The sequence below is a fragment of the Salvia splendens genome, chromosome 13 (genome assembly GCF_004379255.2).
Source record: "Salvia splendens isolate huo1 chromosome 13, SspV2, whole genome shotgun sequence".
Classification (NCBI taxonomy): domain Eukaryota; kingdom Viridiplantae; phylum Streptophyta; class Magnoliopsida; order Lamiales; family Lamiaceae; genus Salvia; species Salvia splendens.
In genome coordinates this window covers 34,655,761-34,676,222 of record NC_056044.1, presented here as the reverse complement: position 1 = coordinate 34,676,222, position 20,462 = coordinate 34,655,761, and the positions used below count along the sequence as shown (strand labels likewise).

At 45.0% G+C, this 20,462-nt stretch overlaps 1 protein-coding gene across 1 annotated transcript; it reads left to right on the top strand.

Moving 5' to 3' along the window:
* Positions 1 to 5,728: 5,728 nt before the first annotated feature.
* LOC121761646 (cysteine proteinase inhibitor 5-like) lies at positions 5,729 to 6,519 on the top strand. Its single transcript, XM_042157277.1, has 2 exons — positions 5,729 to 5,978; positions 6,080 to 6,519. The coding sequence occupies exons 1-2, from the start codon at positions 5,764 to 5,766 to the stop codon at positions 6,369 to 6,371; spliced, it is 507 nt and encodes a 168-aa protein (XP_042013211.1). The 5' UTR covers positions 5,729 to 5,763; the 3' UTR covers positions 6,372 to 6,519.
* The last annotated feature ends 13,943 nt before the right edge of the window (positions 6,520 to 20,462 follow it).

The window sequence follows — 20,462 nt, the reverse complement described above, 5'->3', positions numbered from 1 at the left end:
GTTCGAATGTATAAATAGAACTTAGATCAGATAGACCAGGGTTAAGCTCTCTAGATCCTGAATCTTATAGCAAATCAGTATTGTAATCTGTAAGCGAGACCAAGCAATACAAATTTGCCCTCTTTTCTTCCCGTGGACGTAGATTTACCTCAGTAAATCGAACCACGTAATTTTCAGTGTTGTGATCATTTATTACTTGCATTTACTCCCATCAAAAATTCGCCACATCATCACCAACCACCTTGTCCAGCCACCACCACGACACATTCGACTCTCGCACAACTTCAACAATTGTTGGAAGCGTGCTACAGGATGGAGTCTCGAGCCGCCGTTTGCTCATCTATATGAGTTTGTTTCAACTTCAAGGCTAAGTTAGTTGGAGAGATGGCTTTTGGGTCTTTGGGGGAAGAGTTAATGACGAAACATCATTTGTCAAGATATATAACGTTTCAATTCATACAAATATATTTTCAACATCCCAAAAATTAACATTATGTGTAAATCACGAGAAAATTTCTTTCAGAATTATATAGTACTATTTCGGTACATACATATATACAGTGGCGGATCCAGGATCCGGAAACGGAGGGGGCGGAATATATAGTATTAGCTTGATTTAGTGCGGGTATGACTAATTTTTTTATTGTTCGGGGCGATGCCGGAGGTAAACGGAGGGGGCGGACATGGTAATTTTACATTCCGGTAACGAAAAAATAGTCGCACGGAGGGGGCGACCGCCCCCTCCTGCCCCTTAGATCCGCCACGGCATATATAGAAGATTAAATCAAAGCTTAGCATAAAGAATTAATCCTTGTTAATGAATTAGGCATGCATGTGTAAGTGGCTTCTTGTGGTACGCCACGTGTAATTACCCAAAGGCATATGTATGTGCTTGATATTAGGCTTCTTGTAGCTTTGCCAAGTGTACTACCCAAAGCAATGACAATTGTAATACAATTACAGTATCATTTTCATGGGACGTTATTGTATTACACATAATTTGTTTTGTTTACAAAAAGAAACTGACATCAATCTTTTTGGTCCAATCAGTTTTCTTGCTTCAGAAAATGCACTATATATATCGAATTATGTAAAACAAAATTTATCGCACAATACGTATGTCATTTCATTAATATAAATTTAAATTTAAATTTAAATTTAAATTTAAATTGTACAGCATATTTTGCGAGCTATACCATGGATTTGGGAGGCAAACAAATTATATACAAAGTTATCAGTTTGAGAGTACAACTTCGCATGAGTTTTATGTTAGAGAGTACAAAAGTTGTCGGCTAGGACACGGATCCAATAAGACTTGATCCCAACCCAATAATTTTGTGCGGGTTCATGTCAGATTATCGTGTCGTGTCGAAAATTGCCAGCCTTATCCCTCACTCCATCTACACCATTTCACACAAAATCCCCAAATCACAAACAAAAATCCCTAATTGGAGAAGACCTCAGTTCCGTCGCCTTCCGTCGCCCCACGATTGCGTCGTCAGCGTCGTAGATCACGCTGCGGATCTTACGCACCAGCGCCTTTAGCGTATCATCCTTGCGCAACAACGCCGATGATTCCACCGCCGGGAGATGGAGGCGCGGTTCCACCAACCATGGCTGCTCCGCCTGAACCGCCGCTACGGCTGCTGCTCGTCGCCGGGAGAAGCAACGCCGCTGCTGTCAGCAGCGTCCAGCCACCGCAGCAGTCTACAGCGCCGCGCCCAGCCACCGCTGCCGCCAATGCACAGAGCAGTCACCATCGTTGTCGGCTTCTCCGCCGGTTCGCGCAGTTGTCCGAACTCGCCCTGAACAGCTCGGAAACGACACAGCACAGCCCCGAAACAAACCCGAACCACCCCGCAAGGTAAGTCCCTTTTACAAATTATTTTCTTTCGCAGTGGGTATTCGTTATTGATTGATGAGAAATTGTTCGAATTAGACTTGCTTGTTGATTGAGTTATTTTCATTTGCTGCCGGACTCACTCCTCTAATTTCTAACAATGTCAAGAATAGTTGTAGACGTTTCACAAATATTATTTCACATAACATTTGGCAGAACAGGGTGTAAGGGTGTCCACTATAAGGCGGACACGCCCAATAGCCCCGCCCCAGTTTTTGTCCATAGCCCCAAAATTCTATTTCCGCCACTATAGTGGACAACTCCAATAGCCCCCAAATTTTATAATCAATTTTCATTTTTAAATATTTTTTAGTTTCAATCAAGTGTAATTTAAATAATCGCAGTGTAAATAACTAGAATACGAGGTAATTAGGGCAGAATATTCGTTGTATTGCAAACCGGTAAAATTATACAACGAATAATTAAAATAAAATACAACTACAAAACTCCGGCACCGTCTACTCGGTGTCGGAGTCGGCTTCCTCGTCTTCCTCTTCTTCTTCTTCTTCTTCTTCTTCTTCTTCTTCTTCTCCTCCTCCTTCTCCTCCTCCTCCTCCTCCTCTCTCGCTGCTGTCGGCCGCGGTATCCCCAGGCGCATTATCAACCAACCCCAGTCGACTCTCAATCCGATTGATGAGCCTCTTGTAGACGTTCCTGACGTACGGGTCAGTTTCCCCTGCGTATGACCTTCATACGTCTTGCAGTTGTTGCATCAACGTTACGTCTATGGTATTGGCCAATACCTCGTGGGGTTGCACCGTGGGCTGTGGGATTGGGGCAGACTGGGGGATGCGCGATCCGGACGCGGCTGCCGTTTGGCGGGAGGCACTTCTACCCCCTCTGGCGCTGCGGATAGAGGCATGTTGTCCCATGGGCCGTCGTCGCCTACTGTGAGTCGTGGCTGGCTCTTCGACTTGCTCGTCGGACTGCTCGAACTCGTGCGAGCCGCTCCCACTACTGTATTCCCCGGCAAGGTTGTGCCTTGTGCGCTTCGGGCCAGGAGCTGTTTCCACCTCGTTCGCCACGATCGACCTGAATTTCGGACAATCCGCGAGGACAAGATACTCCTCCCACAAGGTAAACTTCGGCTGGCCCGTCTTGCGGTATTGGCCCTCCGACAGGGTCTTCACATCTGCTGCGCTTCGGCCACTCTCGGCGTGGCGAAGGTTGTTCTCGTATATGGACGCGAACAGCTTGGTAGCCCGCAGTATCCTACCGAACTTTTTTCAAATCTATTCTGGGTCGCGCTTCTCGGTGCCGTCGGGCTTGAATTCCTCGTATGTCATCATGACGCGCCTCCAAAAGCTCCCCGACTCCTGATCGGTACCCACCACGGGGTCCGAAGTGATAGAATCCCACGCCTTCGCCACGGCAATGCTCTCGTCTTTGCCGTATGGCTTGCCGCGGCTGGACCTCTCGGACTGATCACCGCTACCGCCGGCGCCACTGCCCTCACTACTCGCAATGCCGGGGCAGCTGCCCGAGCGTCCGCCGACGTTGCCGGTGCCACGACTGCCGCCTCCGCCCCTAGGGCCTCTGCCCCTACCGCCACCAGAGCCCTGACTGCCGCTACCTCCTCAGGTCGGAATGGGTGTTTCCACCCTCGCTGCCGGCGTATCTAGGATGCCGGAACTGAGCAGATCCAGCATAGTATCAAATGCGTCTTGATCTGCTTCGGTGATCGGAGATTGGCTCGCTTGGAAAGGGGAACCCGGCCGCGGCTGGTGAAGCGCGTCTAGGTTGGGTCGGTAATCTCCAAAAGCGGAACGACTCAGATTCCGATGTAAAGGGGGCGGCGTTGGTGAGGATCTCCACGACTGAGATAGAGGAAGGGGTGGACTCGATGCCCACGGTGGTGGAGATTGATTCCAACTCCAAGGCTGTGACGGAGCCGCATATCCGCCAAATCCCGACGGCTGAGAAGCATATTCGCCAAATCCCGATGGCGGCGAATGATGGGCCGACGGCTGAGATGGATTGCTGTCATATCCCGATTCCTCAGTGTCTGGTGATTCGTCGTCTCCTCGGTGCATTTTGTAGAGAGTGTTTTTGTAGAAAGTGGGTGTATGGATTTTGTGAAAATGGGAGTGGGGGAGGAGGGAGAGTGGTATTTATATAGAGGAAAAAACGAAAAAAAAAAATTCAAAAAATCCGGCTATAGCCGCGGCGGATATCCGCCACTATAATAGCCGCGGCTATAGCCGCGCCTATACACCCACCGTCGCGTCCTCGCCCCACTCGCGGCGAAGCCTCGTCCGCCGCCCTCCCCCACCAGCCGCGTCCACCCTTGCGGCGGACACCCCCTTCATGGTATCCACTATAAGGCGGACACGCCCAATAGCCCCGCCTCAGTTTTTGTCCATAGCCCCAATTTTGTTGTCCACAACCCCAAAATTCTATTTCTGCCACTATAGTGGACACCTCAAATAGTCCCCAAATTCCAAATACAAAATTCTACATTTTCCCCAGCCGCGTCCTCGCCCCGAACGCGGCTATCCCGCGTCCGCTGCCCCAATAGCCCCCAAATGTTGTCCGCCCACCTTCCTATAGCCGCCCGCCCACCGCCCCCAGACGCGGCTATAGCCGCGTCCTACCCATAGTGGACACTCTCACTATAATAGCCGCGCCTACCGCCCCCTTCGCGGCGTCCGCCGCGTCCACTCCATAGTGGACGCTCTAACAAGCATAAATTATAGATTTAGTTTCGGATTCGGTTGATGCAACAAAGTGCTATGCTTGATGTATGGTTCGATAAAAGAGAGATTGGAATTGGAGTATACCTTGATGTGAGTGTTAGTTGTGGGCCTTAGTGTTGCAAAATCTGCATTCCTTCCCTCGTACTTCTTGCCCTCGGATTCTTAGTGTTAGGATGTTCGTTGGACTTTTGTTGCATGTATCGGACATTAAATTTTTTATTTGATGTTACCCTTTTTTTTAGTTGTACTTGAAATATTCGTTCGAGAACGAAGCAACGATTATTTATAATTCCAAGATCAGTTATTATACATGAAAATGGCAGATTTCGAATACTACAACGATCACTTATTATTTATCTTTAGACTAATAATAATAATAATAAGGTACGAAAGTTCGGGTTGTTACATTAATGCTCAATTTAGAATTTTTACACTCCCTAAGTGAAAATTGAACGCGTTACATTTTAATTAATAGCAGCACTATTATTATAAAGAAAATGTTTTGACAGTTAAAATTTTTAAATTGATTGTACTTTTAATTTGAATGCATATATTGACACAGTAGTATTACAGCTCAAATAGCCCACATATTCTACACTATTCATGAGGAAACATTTTAGAATAAAATACTTATATTATTAATTTGTAAAAAAATAGCGTCTTCTTCCATCAAACAAGCCGCTATTTTTATCTCTGTAATTTCACCTCTGAAATTTTTGGATTCCAAAGTTCAGCCTCTTCTACCGTTTCAGTTTTGATGATTTACTCTCCAATAATATTAACGGGCTAAAGAGTGTTTATGATTTTTTTTCAAAAAATTGAAGTAGGAAAAACACACAAAAAAAAAGTGAGAATGCAGACACAATTTCAAAAACGTTGCATTCATCACAACAGAAAAACGTTTTAACAATAGGTGTATATCCGTACAAAAAATGAGTAGAGAAAATTTCACGATAATTAAGAAATGAGGAGCGCCTATTATATTTATTCCATGACACGTGGCACAGAACCACTGGAGCCACCTCAGTTTTTCCGGATTAGAATAAACGGATCACCTTTGCATGAAACCCTAACTCCCAACTTCTATAAATAGCATAAACAGTTAATCACAAAATCAACACACATACACACTTGTAATTAAATTACCTATCAAATAAAATATTCCCAATGGCATCATCCATGACCTTGACCGCATCCTTCTTTGGTGGCGCCGTCGCCACGAAGCAGGCCACGGTCACCACCCGTCGCAGCAGCCAGCTGGCGGTGAGGGCCTCGATGGACTTGGAGAAGGCGGTGGCGGAGAGCAGCAACACGAGACGGGGCCTCGTGTTGTCAGGGGTGGGCGCAGCAGCAGCCTCGTCCGTCGCAAAAGTCGCCCTAGGGTATTTATTTGTGTTACAATTCCTTATAATTTAATAATTGAAATATTGAATTGCGTAAAAATATACTCTAATTTTTATTTTATTTTATTTGCTGATGGTAGGATATCCGTCGGGTTTTCTCCGGTGAATCCATGCACACCGGAGATTTTAGAAATCGTGAAATTCGCGGTGTCGGAATACAACAAGAAGAATAAAGCGGCCTTGGCTGTGGAGTATGTGATAAGTGCTGAAAAAGCGACTGATACCTCGCCGATAGCTATTGACTCCTTCAAGCTCGGGATCGCAACCAAGGATACTCGCACCGGCACCATCGGCAACTACGTCGCCGTTGTTGCCAGAGTGTTGTTGCCTCCAAAAACGGAACTCGTTTCCTTCGAACCACTTCGTAAATAGATTGTGTATTCAGTTAATAAAGTGTGTGAAAAACTATCTCCAATGTTTAATTTCCTAGCCTCTAAATAAGGCCTTTTATTGGACTAATAATGTGGAGACACTCAATATAGGATATTCCCCTCTTTTCTCTTTTTTCCATTTCTTCATAATTTTCTTCGCAATGTTTTTGATAGGATCATAAAGTAAGATACGAGAGAAAAATAAAGCTTTGGAAGTAAATAAATCAAATTTAATCCTAACAACCAATATATAAAAGTAGCACCAATTATTTTGAACCACTTGTAAATATCTCTTTAATTTATTTTAGAATATAAGTCAATTTTGGTCCTAAACGTAACCAAAATACGAATTTGGTCCAAAACATTCACTTTGTGAAAAACAGGTACATAACAAATGAGATCCTTGTCGGAGTCGTCCGTTTTTGACGAATCTGTCAAAAAACTAACTGTCATGCCACTGTGCAATTAGTCTTGACCGTTAGTTTTTGACAGAATCGTCAAAAAAACGACTACGTCGGTCACATTTTCATTTGTTATGGACCTATTTTTCAAAAAATGAATGTTTTTGATTAAATTCGTATTTTGATCATATGTTTAGAATCAAAATTGATGTTTACTATTTATTTTACCTTATCTGTTTGAATTCTATTTCTTGACTAATTTTCAAGATATTCTTAGGTTAGATTTGTTTTTATTTTCTCGGAATTTCTTTCCCCCTTTCATTATATTTTCACTCAAGTAACCCACTATAAACATTTAATCCTTAGCTTTCGTACTAAAAAGAAATACTATGAACAATAATGTAAAAATATCACAGACAATCTATAATTCTTAAATAAGACTTGTTTTAAACATACAAAAATTCAGTGGCCGGAGAGAATTTCCCCACCCAGATAAACTTCTGACTCGAACACTCATGTCTTAATCACAACAAAAACGTGATACAAAAGGTGTGCAAAAATTGAGTAGAAGACAATTTCACAAAAAAAACCAACCATAACAAATGAGGATCACCAATTATTTAATACTCCCTCCGTTCCATTCAAGATGTTCACATTCTTTTTTTAGTTTGTCCGATTCAAGATCCATTTTCTATATTTGGAAATAAATGTAAGAAGTGTATTCTATCCTCAAAAGTGAGGTGGCTCCAGATGTTTGGTGCCACGTGTGACAGAATATCTAAGTTGGAGGCTTATGTTGAAATTGTGTCTACTCAATTTTTGTATGTCTAATCTACTACGTTTATCTGTGCGGAAAAATTGTCTCCACTAAATTTTTGTATGTTTACATAAAAGAAATCTTATTTACAAATACTCCCTAGCTAGATTGTCCATAATATTTCCATTGTACTTTTCTTCTGCCCATTTTTTTTAGTATGAAAATTAAGGAATAAATGTTTCGTGGGTTGATTGGAGTGAAAATAGAATGAAATGAATAGATAAGTAAGAGATATTTCATCTAGTTCCTATTGAGTGTCCTATTTTTACTGGTGCAGGTTCTTAAAAGTTCGTAAAATATAGTTCGTATTTTTATATATTAATGTTATATAAAATATGCTAAGTGACTATAAATTTTTTTGACTATTATACCCTTCTATTTAAAATACACTTTTTATTAACAATTTATTGTTCCTCATTTATTATGGTGGGGAGCCTATTTGGTTTTTTCGTGAATTGTCACCACTCAATTTTTGTATGGAATTGTGTGGGCTGTCGGGCCTAGTAGGCCGGCTGTGCATATGGGTCTGGCCCAATCTGGTAGTTGTGCGGCTGCTGTACCTCGCGCTGGGGTGCGTGGTAGGCGTCGCGAAAATTGTGTGGCTGGATATATGAGCCTGGGCTGGTCAAGGTCGGCTGACCAAAGGGTGTCGTCACGTTTCCAGTCACCGAATTCAGTTGTGGTACTCCTGGTGGTCCAAACGTCATAGTGTTGTCGGGCGGGTCTGGATCTGGTTGCGGTGGCCGGCGGAGCTCTCCCAGGCGAAGATCGGTCAGGGCCAGCCGGGCCTCCAGGTGAGTAAGTGCAGCACGGATGCGGTCAAGCTGAGCGGCGGTCAGATCTACTGTGTTAGCCTCCTCTAGAGGCGGCAACAGAGGGTCTTGCGGCATGTCCTCCATGAGAGGCATACCCCAAGGCTGTCGTTGCTGATTTTCGATGGTGTAACGAGCCATGAGTACGAAGATGAAAGCACCACTTGTTAAGGAAGAAGTTCCTCAACCGAACGATTTGAAGAAGAATTAGGGTTTGAGGGAGAATTGAACGAGAGAGAGGAGATAGAGAAGATAGAGAGAATTAGAGAAAGTAGGATAGGAGAATGTATTCGATTTCTTGAATGAATAATGATAATAACAATAGCCCTATTTATAATAGGGATACAACTTAATGAGCAAGACAAAAGATTCTAAGAAATATATGGGAAAATATGACTAACTAAATAATAGGGTAGATGGAATATTCATAGAGATATCTCGTATCAAATACCCTTCCTTAGCTGCCGACCCCACGCCGTCGAAGTTCTGCCCCAGGCAGCAATGGCAGCAAACCTGTGGCCGCCTCTGCCGAGAAGAAGAAGCCTCAAATTCCGCCGCCTCTGCCGAGAAGAAGAAGCCGCAAATTCAGCCGCCTCTGGAGAAGAAGAAGAAGACGCAAATTGCCAAATTCCAATATTTTAATATTTGGGCTTCACAAATGGGCTTGCCTTGTATTAATACTACCCCCGTCCAACAAAATTTGTCCCACTTTTCCATTTCTGTCTGTCCCCCAAAATTTGTTTCATTTCACTTTTACCATTTTTGGTAGTGAACCCTATATTCCACAAACCCATTCCTACTCACATTTTATTATAAAACTAATATATAAAAGTAGGACCCACAATCTACTAACTTTTTCAAATCACTTTCCATTACATTTCTTAAAACCCGTGCCGAGTCAAAGTGGGACAAATTTTGGTGGACGGAGGTAGTATTTATTAACTTGCTTACAGACTTGGCAATTTTTATAACGGGAAAAGAAAACCCTTTCATTCTCTACCCAAAATTTATATCAAAGAGAATTTCAAACTTTAGACTTTAGGGGCTTTTGTGCTACGAATAGAATTTCGAAGGAATTTCTTAATAATTGGCATCAACAATATTTTTTGAGAGTTTCTTGTATCTTATCACTTATTGAGGTATTTAAAATCATCATTCAAGTTTAAGTTGGTACTATTATTTTTTTTTTCCTTATCGATTGATATAATTGGTCTTACTTTTACCAGTAGCTGCAACATCCGTTGAAAGAGTGTTTTCTGCAATGGAATTTGTGAAATCAGAGCTAAGAAATAGGATGTGAGATGACTGGTTGAACGACAGTTTGACGGTATATAGCGAGAAGGAGGTGTTTGCAGCTATTCCCAATGAAAGGATTTTGAGTCATTTTCAGAAAATGGATACTTGAAGAAAGGATTTTGAGTCGTTTTCAGAAAATGGATACTCGAAGAAGCCAAATATCTCGCATAGCATAAGATTGTGGTATTTATACTTTTAATTATTTTTGTTTAGAGATATTTATTAAAATATTATATTTATAATCTTGATCGGTTCGACCCCACAATTTTTTATCCTGGATCCGCCACTTGTATGTATATATATACACTTTTTGTAAAACGTTTTTTTGCTGTGATTACTGCACCTTTTTTCAAAATGTGTCTACATTCTCACGTACTCAGTGATTTATCTGTGTGGGAAAATTGACTCCACTCAATTTTGGTATATTTTATAAAAGAAGTAGTATGTTTTATAAATTATGCATTTTCTATGATATTTTTATAGTATTCTCCTTCTGGTCATATATCTTTTGAGTACGAATTAAGGAATAAGTGTTTAGTGGATTAATTAAAGTGAAAATAGAATGAAAGATGGAATAAAATTGATAAAGTAAAGAGAAAAAAAAAGTAAGAGATAATTGAAGAAAATGTAAAGTAATAGATAGAGAATAAGGTAAACGAGATTGAATTTTTCCACCAAGCCCATCTACGCAGGCCCAATCGAGTGAGAGCAATGAAATTGAAATCCATGAGCCCAAAGCCTGCGATCATGAGACCGGCAAGATGAAAAGATTATGTGACCAATTAGGAAGATAAGATCAAAATCATGTTTTGGGTTTGGTTGGCGGGCTTGTAGTTGGGCTGCATGGCTAATGGATTAGGTGGATGTTACAGCCAAGCCCAACAGGAGCAATGGAGGTTGGCCCATAAACAAGCAACAGCCCAAGCCTAGATGTGGAAAATGCCATGGCGTACATCTCCACTCAATTTTTGTATGTTTATATAAAAGAAGTCTTAATTATTTACAAATTTTAGATTTCTATGATATTTTAATTGTATTCTATTTTATAGTATAAATATTTTTTTAAAAAAAATTTGAGTACGTGAGAATGTAGAAAGCGAGTGTGCATGGTGCCTTGAACACTCATGTATTAATCACAATAAAAAAAACGTGCGTATATCCATACAAAAATATAGTCGTAGAAGACAGTTTCACAAAAAAATCCCAACAATTATTAATCCAGCTTAGATATTCTATTACACGTGGCACAAGACAATTGGAGCCACCTCACTTTTTCCGGATAGAATAAACGGATCACCTTTGCATGAAACCCTAGCTCTCAATTACTTCTATATATACCATAAACATTTAATCACAAAATCAACACATACACACTTGTAATTAAATTACCTATCAAATTAAATATTCCCAATGGCATCATCCATGACCTTAACCGCATCCTTCTTCGATGGACTCGGAGAGTGATGGGGTACGGACTAAACAAGCCCAACAGCAGTGACGGCCCATCAGCCCAAAGCCCAAGGAAGAGTATGAGTTCGGCATTACCAAAGAGTTCGGCCTCAGCCTACAGCTCGGTAAAAGCCAACCAATCAAGCTCTGCTCTCAAGTCGGCACCAAGCTCTCAGATCGGCAACCAAAGCAGTTCGGTCTCAGTAAGAGTTCGGCCTCAGCCTACAGCTCGGCAAAAGCCAACCAATCAAGCTCTGCTCTTAGGTCGGCATCAAGCTCTACTCTCAGATCGGCAACCAAAGCAGTTCGGTCTCAGTTTTCGACCGAACAAGGAGTTAGTGGACCCATGCAGGATTTCCACAACTTCCAACACACCCACTACCACGTGGCGTCAACTCAGGCCACGATCTTAGGCCATGACCTACACGACCTCCACGACCTAGAGTGATGATGTAAGCCACGATCTTAGTTCAATGTATAAATAGAACTTAGATCTGGTAGAAAGGGGGGGGAAGCTCTCTAGAGAAAAATACCATATAGCAAGTCTGTGTTGTAAGCTGTAATTCCAGATCAAGCAATACAAACCTGCCCCCATTTCTCCCCGTGGACGTAGATTTACCTCAGTAAATCGAACCACGTAAAATTCTCTGTGTCGTGATCTGTATTTTCCTGCATTTACTAACATCAACAATTCGCGGAATCATCACTGGCGCCGTCTGTGGGAAATCGAAGAACAAAATTTGTGATAAAGCGAATTTTTGATCCATTTTTTCCACCCAAAAAATGCATACCAGATCGCAGAGTACCCGTATTCCTGCCCGTGAGAACCAGGAGGAAGCCAATCCATCCCATAGGTCCGGAAAACAGCCTAGGGATAAATCCACCACCAGTTCTCATGGCGAAGGAACAGGCCGCCCCAAAAATCGTCCCACTGAGTCTTCCCAGCAGCCTGATTTGAATGAGGCTGTCAAGCTGTTCTTGGCTGAGAAGCAGGATGAGTTCTTAGCCTTCCTGCAAAAGAGCCAAGAGCCGAAGACGAAAACGGTAGATTCTCCTTCCTCATCCAGACATGAAAGTCACTACCGCAGTAGTGCCGTGTCTTCCAGGAAGAAGAATCCTCAACCCCGACACATTCCTGTTCCTCCTCGGTACCGGAATCACAGGAGATCTCCATCTCCTCCATACCGAAGAGATGTCGGGTTCGCCATGTACGGAGCATTGAAGACTCCGTTCTCGGACGATATCACCCGAACTCCCCTTCCACAGAACTACCGAACTCCGTCGATAACCTATGACGGACTCGTGGATCCTCATGACTTCCTGGGACGCTATCAGTATAATATGGCGAACCAAGGTCTCAATGAGGTCCATATGTGCAAGCTGTTCCCCGAGCTGCTCATCGGGAACGCCAGAAGGTGGTTCGACAGCCTTCCTCAAGGCAGCATTAGATCCTACCGAGATCTGATGGATGCTTTCCACAGGAGGTTCTTTCAGAAAGCGGAAGCCCGGAATACTTCGGCTCAGCTGCTTTCTATACGTCAAGGTCGCGACGAAAAGATCAGCGACTTCCTGACGAGATTCCATAAGGAATGCCTACAAGTAGATAATCTCAATGATCTACTTGTCATTTCGGCATTCCAAAATGGAATCCTGCCCGGAGCTCTCTACAGAAAGCTCGTGGAATGCAGTCCGCAAACAGCTCAAGAGATGTGGGACATTGCGGACCAGTTCTCCCGAGCCGATGAGGCAGACCGTCGAAAACGGTCTTTAGACAGCTCATCTAGAGGAGACGAAAAGAAGCCCGATCATAGCGATCAGAGGCTTCCTCGCCGAACACCTTCCCCACCAAAGGAGGGATAGCGGTCATACGAGGTGATCGAAAAAGAGCAAGTGTGTTCGCAGATTGCGCTTAAAAGTGCCGAGCAATCAGTTCGGCACCATCAAGCATAGCAATCACAGCAGCCGGAGTCAGAAGCAGGCGAAATGACCGAAGTCACACCGGAGCCGAACTCAATGGTGTACGGCATTGAAGCCGTGATTCCGGTTTAGATCGGCATACCCAGTCCCCGAACTCAATTTCTCCTCAGAAATGAATGGTGACGGACTGAGAGCCGAACTAGATCTTGCCGAAGAAAGAAGAGAATTGGCCTGCATAAAAGCAGCCAAGTACAAGGAGCAAGTAGCCCGGTATTACAACCAAAGGGTGAAGAAGCTGCAATTTCAAGTGGGAGATCTCGTCTTGAGAAACAACGAAGTAAGCCGAGCAGTAAAGCTGGGTGAGCTCGAACCCACAGGGGAAGGTCCATATCGGGTGTCAGAAGTCCTCGGCAAAGGGTCTTACAAATTGACTCACGTGTCAGGAGCACAAGTACCCCGAACATGGTACGTTTCCAACCTCAAAAAGTTTCATTTGTAAGAGACAGTCCGGTCAGTCAGTCTTATGTGTTTTCTTTGTTTTTTACTTGTTCTTGTCTCTACGTGCGTTGTGTCTGTCCATGTGAGTGTCGTCTCTTACAAATATAACTGAGGTATCTCGTTCTTCAAAGGCTGATCCCCTTTTTAGAACATACAAGCCAACGATTGTGCGTCAAAGCTTCTAAAGAGGATACAAGACCACAATTCAGCTTAAACAAGCAGTTCGTCTGAAACGAGCTGCAACAAGCCCACGATTGTGTGTCAAAGCTTCTAAAGAGGATACAAGACCACAATTCTGCTTAAGAATCAAGCACTTCGTCTGAAACGAACTGCAACAAAAGTCCGATTCTCGCGATAAAACTTGCCTGAATTAGGACAAGGGAAAGTCCAATCCACGCGATAAAACTCGCCGAATTAGGACGACCAAGTTCGGTCAAAGCAGTTTACCTCATAAGACCGAGGACGACCATGTCTAGTCAAAGAGGTTTACTGCATAAGACCACTTCGGTTAACTGGGAAAGTCCGATCCACGCGATAAAACTCGCCGAATTAGGACAAGGGAAAGTTCGATCCCGGCAACAAAAATCGCCAAATTAGAACACAGACCAAAGACGAGTCCGGTCAAAAGATGTTTATTTCATCAGACCAAAGACGAGTCCGGTCAAAAGATGTTTATTTCATCAGACCAAAGACGAGTCCGGTCAAAGATGTTTATTTCATCAGACCAAAGACGAGTCCGGTCAAAGATGTTTATTTCATCAGACCAAAGACGAGTTCGGTCAAAGATGTTTATTTCATCAGACCAAAGACGAGTCCGGTCAAAGATGTTTGTTTCATCAGACCAAAGACGAGTCCGGTCAAAGATGTTCATTTCATCAGACCAAAGACGAGTCCGGTCAAAGATGTTTATTTCATCAGACCAAAGACGAGTCCGGTCAAAGATGTTTATTTCATCAGACCAAAGACGAGTCCGGTCAAAGATGTTTATTTCATCAGACCAAAGACAAGTCCGGTCAAAGAAGTTCACTTCATAAGACCGAGGACAAGTATGATGAAATTTTTTCGCGAAGCTGTAAATACAGTGTTAAAAGCGAAAACAAAATTTCATTTTTCAAATCTTGTTCGGCACACAACTCCGCTACCCTACGAGATGGCGTTACGCTATTACAAAGGACTATTCTACTGTCCAGGGTTGCTAAAGTTGAGCCATCTATTCACAAAATCCTCGTGAAGCTGAGTTCGGGCGTTCCAGGCAGCCGCAGAATAAGCAGGTCGACGAGATGCTCTAATCGGCCTGCCACCTCTTCTCTGAGCCCGGGAAGCCCTAGCACCTCGGCGGCGAAGAGTCTCTTCACGAAGCATTTGCCGATCTTGCTCACTCATAACCACAGCTCCTCTGCGAACTTCAGTCCGTCCTCGACTTGACGTCTCCGGTTGTCCCTGAGTTCGTTGCTGACTTGGAGTAGGGTTTTGAGCAAGTGAATCAGAGGTTTGAGCTGGAGTACTAGCATCTGTTGGCGGGAAATGCCGGAGGAATCTCTCAATTGAGGGACGCCGGGCAAGAACAATGTCGTACCGAGAAGCCCAGCGCCGCAATGATTTCACGACTTGTTGGCAAGCCGAGCTCTCCAGCGCATTGTTCCTCCGGAGTACATTATACTCCTCCCACAGTTCGTCAACTCGTTCCTGAACTTCTGATATGGTCATTCCCCCGCGCACACGGATGTAATCCTCGTACGCAGTCCTCTCAGCAATGGTCGTATTCAGCTCGGCCTCCAGATCATTCTTATCGGACTCTAAGTCCTTATTATCGGCCTCCAGCTTCACTAAACGAGCCAGAAGCTCGTCATTCTTCGACTGATCGGCTATAGCTCTTTTCTCAGCTTCGTCTAAAGCCGAAGAGTACAGCCGTTTCCAGTGAAGTATCTCCAGCTCCTTGAGAGTTAAGAATACAAAGCAGCTACGTCAGTTCGGCATTTCAGCTTACCGAGCAGGTAGTAAACCACAACAGGAGTAAGAGAGTACGAAAGGCTAAACGAAGACACAAGAGCAGAAAGAAGAATTTTTTCATTCATAAGAAAAAAATTTTTCTATACAAGGAGGGCTTCAAGGCCATTTTACATAAAGGAAGAAACTAAACTAAGAGAAGGGAGACGAAATCATACTTCGCTAGCTTCGTCTCCGCCTTCTCGGTGAGGTTCAGCTTCCTTCTCCTTATCTGCTTCAGCTTCAGCCTCTGCCTCCTTGCTCTCCCCAGCCTGCTCGGCGCCACCGTAGCCGATCTGCTGCGCCTCCTGATCGGCTTCCTTCTCCGGATGCCCGGCCCGCTCGTCTTCGGCCTACCGCTCCAGCGGCTCGGCCTCACCCTCTCCGTTGTAAGTCGAAGCGGGTGAAACGGGTCCCACGGAGGCAAAGATAGCCTCCAGGTTCTCGTCCCGATCAGCTCGACAACTCCGGACTCGGTCTGCAGAAAGCAGGACCGAGGATGAAGCGAGCTCCTCAAGGAGCGGCAGATTCTGAAGCCGAGCTGCTATCTCTCGGCTGTACAGAGGCAGCACGACGTCGGCCCCCTGCTCGCCCTTATCGGCAATTAGCCTTACCAGACTACCGACAAAGGCCGAGAACTGGCTGCTCAAAAAGAGTTTCTCCGTGTAAACACGGAGACCCTCTCCTTGGGCAACCACGGCGGCAGCATCACTCCGTTTCGTCTGCTCTCGCTGGATGACGAGCTGGTTTTTGGCAAACTGAGCTTCATCCTGGGCCGAAATCCTAGCAGCTCTGGCTTTCTCAAAGTTTGCCTCAGCCTGCTCGGCCCGGTGACAAGCAGCCGCCAATTTCCTCTGCATCTCAGCATAGTCGTTGGACGCTTTGGAGAGTTCGACTGCGACGAGCTTGGAGAGCATATCGTTCCTCTGAAAATGGATAAGGAAAAAAGTCAACAGAGGGCACCAAAAATACAGGACAGAAGCCAAGCCAAAGAATCAAGAAGACAATTCACCTCGGCGAAGTCCGTGGGCCATAAAAATGGCTCACAGATATGCTCCGAAGGAGGCGCCAAGACCACGTCTTTCTCTGGCGCTCTCGGGGGCTTCTGGGCCTTCCCCTTCCTACTTGCCGAAGTCGACTCCGGCTTCTTTGGACCCGAAGAGGTCTTTTGCCTCTTCGGATTCTTCTCGGCATCAGGCGCCGAGCTGGTAGCCTTCTCTCTCTCCGGCTCCTGGGACTCCGAAGATTTTCGGGTAGCCTTGTTCAGCATGAACACTGCCAAAAAGCAAGAAAACAAGGTTAGTTTTCTTCGTTAAAGCAGTAGAGCATAAAGATAAAGAGAATTCCTCACCCTCGGCCTCTTCGTCCGAAGACGAGATATTGAACACGAGGTCGCCCTTGACGAGCTCAGTTTCCGAATACTGTTTCCTAATCATAGGAATCTTATTGAGCTCGCCCTCGAGCTCGGCCAACGGTTCTAACCGAGGATGGGGAATCACGGACTTCGGCCTTCTCCAAGGAAAGCCCGGAGCCGAAGTCCTATTATAAAAAAAGAAACGGTTTTGCCATTTCGGCCACTTGGTTTTGCAGAAGGCCCTAAAAGGCTGTAAAGGGATCAAGTAAAACCAAGATCCTTTCCTTTTAAACTGGAAAAAATTAAGGATTGCCCTCAGAGACAGATCCTTATCTAGCCTACGCAGTTCGGCAGCAAAAGCCGATAAGTGCCTCCAAGAGTTCGGAGTCACCTGACCTAAAGGGAGTTGAAAAAAATCAAGAAGCTCTACAAAAGGTGGGGGAAGAGGGAAACGAAGCCCGCATTCTAAGCAGGCTTCGTAAACGGTGGCATAACCCTCCGGCGGGTCGTTAGCCCTATGATCATCGTCGGGAACCACCGCTTTCCCCCCAGGAAAAGAGTATTTTTCGTGAAGGGATATCACAGTATCCTTACTCAAGATACTGTGAAAATACTCTACGGTCTTCTCCCCGGATTCTTTCCGGCTAGAAGACCCCTTACCCCCTTCACCACCGCTACCAGACTCAGACGAAGAAGAAGCAGACATGGTCCTTACTCTTTGCAAAATCTGAGGAAATTTTTGAAAGCGGAAGAAAATCTTTCACGCAAAAGATAGAGAGTGCAGAAGAAGCCAATAGCAAAGGTGTTCAAACGATGAAGAAGGGAGGTATTTATCAGATTCGGCGAAGATTTCAAAATCGTCACACCGTTTCGAATCCCACCTTTTCAGGATTCAACGGCCGGATTTTACTGTCGCATTTAATGCAGTCACGTGCACGGCACGTCCCCTGACGTCAGCCTCCCCCGTACCTTTATCCAGAATGCCGAAGTGACTCGCTTCGCCGAAGTGATTCACTTCGTCTTTCGGGGGGGGGTAGTGATGGGGTACGGACTAAACAAGCCCAACAGCAGTGACGGCCCATCAGCCCAAAGCCCAAGGAAGAGTATGAGTTCGGCATTACCAAAGAGTTCGGCCTCAGCCTACAGCTCGGTAAAAGCCAACCAATCAAGCTCTGCTCTCAAGTCGGCACCAAGCTCTCAGATCGGCAACCAAAGCAGTTCGGTCTCAGTAAGAGTTCGGCCTCAGCCTACAGCTCGGCAAAAGCCAACCAATCAAGCTCTGCTCTTAGGTCGGCATCAAGCTCTACTCTCAGATCGGCAACCAAAGCAGTTCGGTCTCAGTTTTCGACCGAACAAGGAGTTAGTGGACCCATGCAGGATTTCCACAACTTCCAACACACCCACTACCACGTGGCGTCAACTCAGGCCACGATCTTAGGCCATGACCTACACGACCTCCACGACCTAGAGTGATGATGTAAGCCACGATCTTAGTTCAATGTATAAATAGAACTTAGATCTGGTAGAAAGGGGGGGGAAGCTCTCTAGAGAAAAATACCATATAGCAAGTCTGTGTTGTAAGCTGTAATTCCAGATCAAGCAATACAAACCTGCCCCCATTTCTCCCCGTGGACGTAGATTTACCTCAGTAAATCGAACCACGTAAAATTCTCTGTGTCGTGATCTGTATTTTCCTGCATTTACTAACATCAACAATTCGCGGAATCATCAGAGAGCAGCAACACGAGACGGGGCCTCGTGTTGTCAGGGGTGGGCGTAGCAGCAGCCTCGTCCGTCGCAAAAGTCGCACTGGCCGACAATCCTAAAATAGGGTATTTATTTGTGTTACAATTCCATACAATTTAATAGTAATTGAAATATTGAATTTTTAAAAATATATTCTACTTATATATATATATATATTTATTTGCTGATGGTAGGATGCTTGGCGCGTATTATGATACGAGTGTGCATGGTGGCAGTGAGGAGGAGGCCGAGGAAGCGGAGCGGGAGGCTGCGCTCGAGACACCCTCGCGCAACCAACAGGAACAGAGCATAGCAGCGACGACGCGGACGTTGAGGCCACGGAACCGCATCAAGGCACCTCGGAGACTCGCGGAATAGATTTCCTTATTGTTACGTTTATTTTCCTTTTTTTTTTGCATTCCTTATTTTCACGTTTTCTTTCCTTTTTATTTTTGGAATATTATTATTTTATTTGCAATTGAGTCGGGCGAATTATAAGCCCCGTTCGGGTTTTCTTAGTTGGTTCTTTCCCGAACGTATTAGGATAGGTCGAACCAACCCTAGGGTTTAGATATAAATAGAGCCAAATTGTTAACTTACTATTATCAATCAAATGTACATATTATTTTGGCTCAATTGCTTAGCACTCAAGAAACTTCTCTTAAGGCTGCCGACGAGATTATTCTCGCGCTCAGCCGCCCTCTTCCGGAGTAATCGCCGACCCAAGTGTTGGGCGCTCGATTCCTTCGGTACTTGTTTCTTGATCGTGGACGGAATTCGCACGTTAAGGATGCATAACCTTAACAACTGGTGTCTTTCATTGTGTACTCTACATGGACGGCTCGGAAAACCTAGTTCCACCCGCGTTAGAATCACGTGTCCTTTCCCGAATAGACAACCGATCTTGCATAGACGGATGCACTCCACTGCGAGGCGGACTACTTGCGGTAGAGCTTTCGGGGGTTTCAGGGTCGAACCAATTTCCCGCCCCAGGGCCTTCGTCGACGACAATCATGTTGTGCAAGATTATGCACGTATACATGATGTCGACCATATTCTCCATAAACCACGTACGAGCAGGAGCTTTGATAATGTTGAAGATTGCTTGGAGAACCCCGAACGCCCTCTCCACATCCTTGCGAGCAGCCTCTTGCTTCTGCGCAAAAAGAGCCTCTTTTTCGTTCACTGGCCTGTTGAACGTTTTCACGAAGGTTGGCCACTTCGGGTAGATGCCGTCGACAAGATAGTACCTCATTTTATACCGCCGGTTGTTAGCGATGAAGTTGATGGCCGGCGCTTTACCATCCAAAACTTCGGCGAAGAGGTCGGATTGGTTGAGCACCTTGACGTCGTTGTTCGATCCGGGGACCCCAAAATACGCATGCCAAATCCATAGCCGGTAGTCGGCAACGACCTCGAGTATAACGGTGGGGTGGGTGCCTTTGTGACCGCTCGTGTATGACCCCCCCATGCCACATGACAATTCTTCCATTGCCAATGCATGCAATTGACGTTGCCAAGCATCCCGGGGAATCCGTGCACTTCTTCGTGAAGTCGGAGCAGAAACTGACAATCTGCCGTGCTTGGCTTCCGGAGAAATTCGTCGGTGAAGGCTGCCCGGATGCCTTTGCAGAAGTTTATCAAACACATTCTCCCAGTGCTTTCCCCAATGTGCAGGTATTCGTTGAACACATCCGTTATTTGTCCAATAGCAAGCTGACGGATTGCTGCAGTACATTTCTGCAGCGTCGTGTGACTGAGAAGGCCAACGGCGTCGAACCTTTCTTGGAAGAACTCTTCCCGGGCTGCCAATGTA

Excerpts from the sequence above, each read along its gene's own strand:
- LOC121761646 (XM_042157277.1), top strand. The coding sequence starts at position 5,764 with ATGGCATCATCCATGACCTTGACCGCATCCTTCTTTGGTGGCGCCGTC. Across the intron at positions 5,979-6,079 it reads GTCGCAAAAGTCGCCCTAGG|GATATCCGTCGGGTTTTCTC; the intron begins GTATTTATTTGT and ends TGCTGATGGTAG.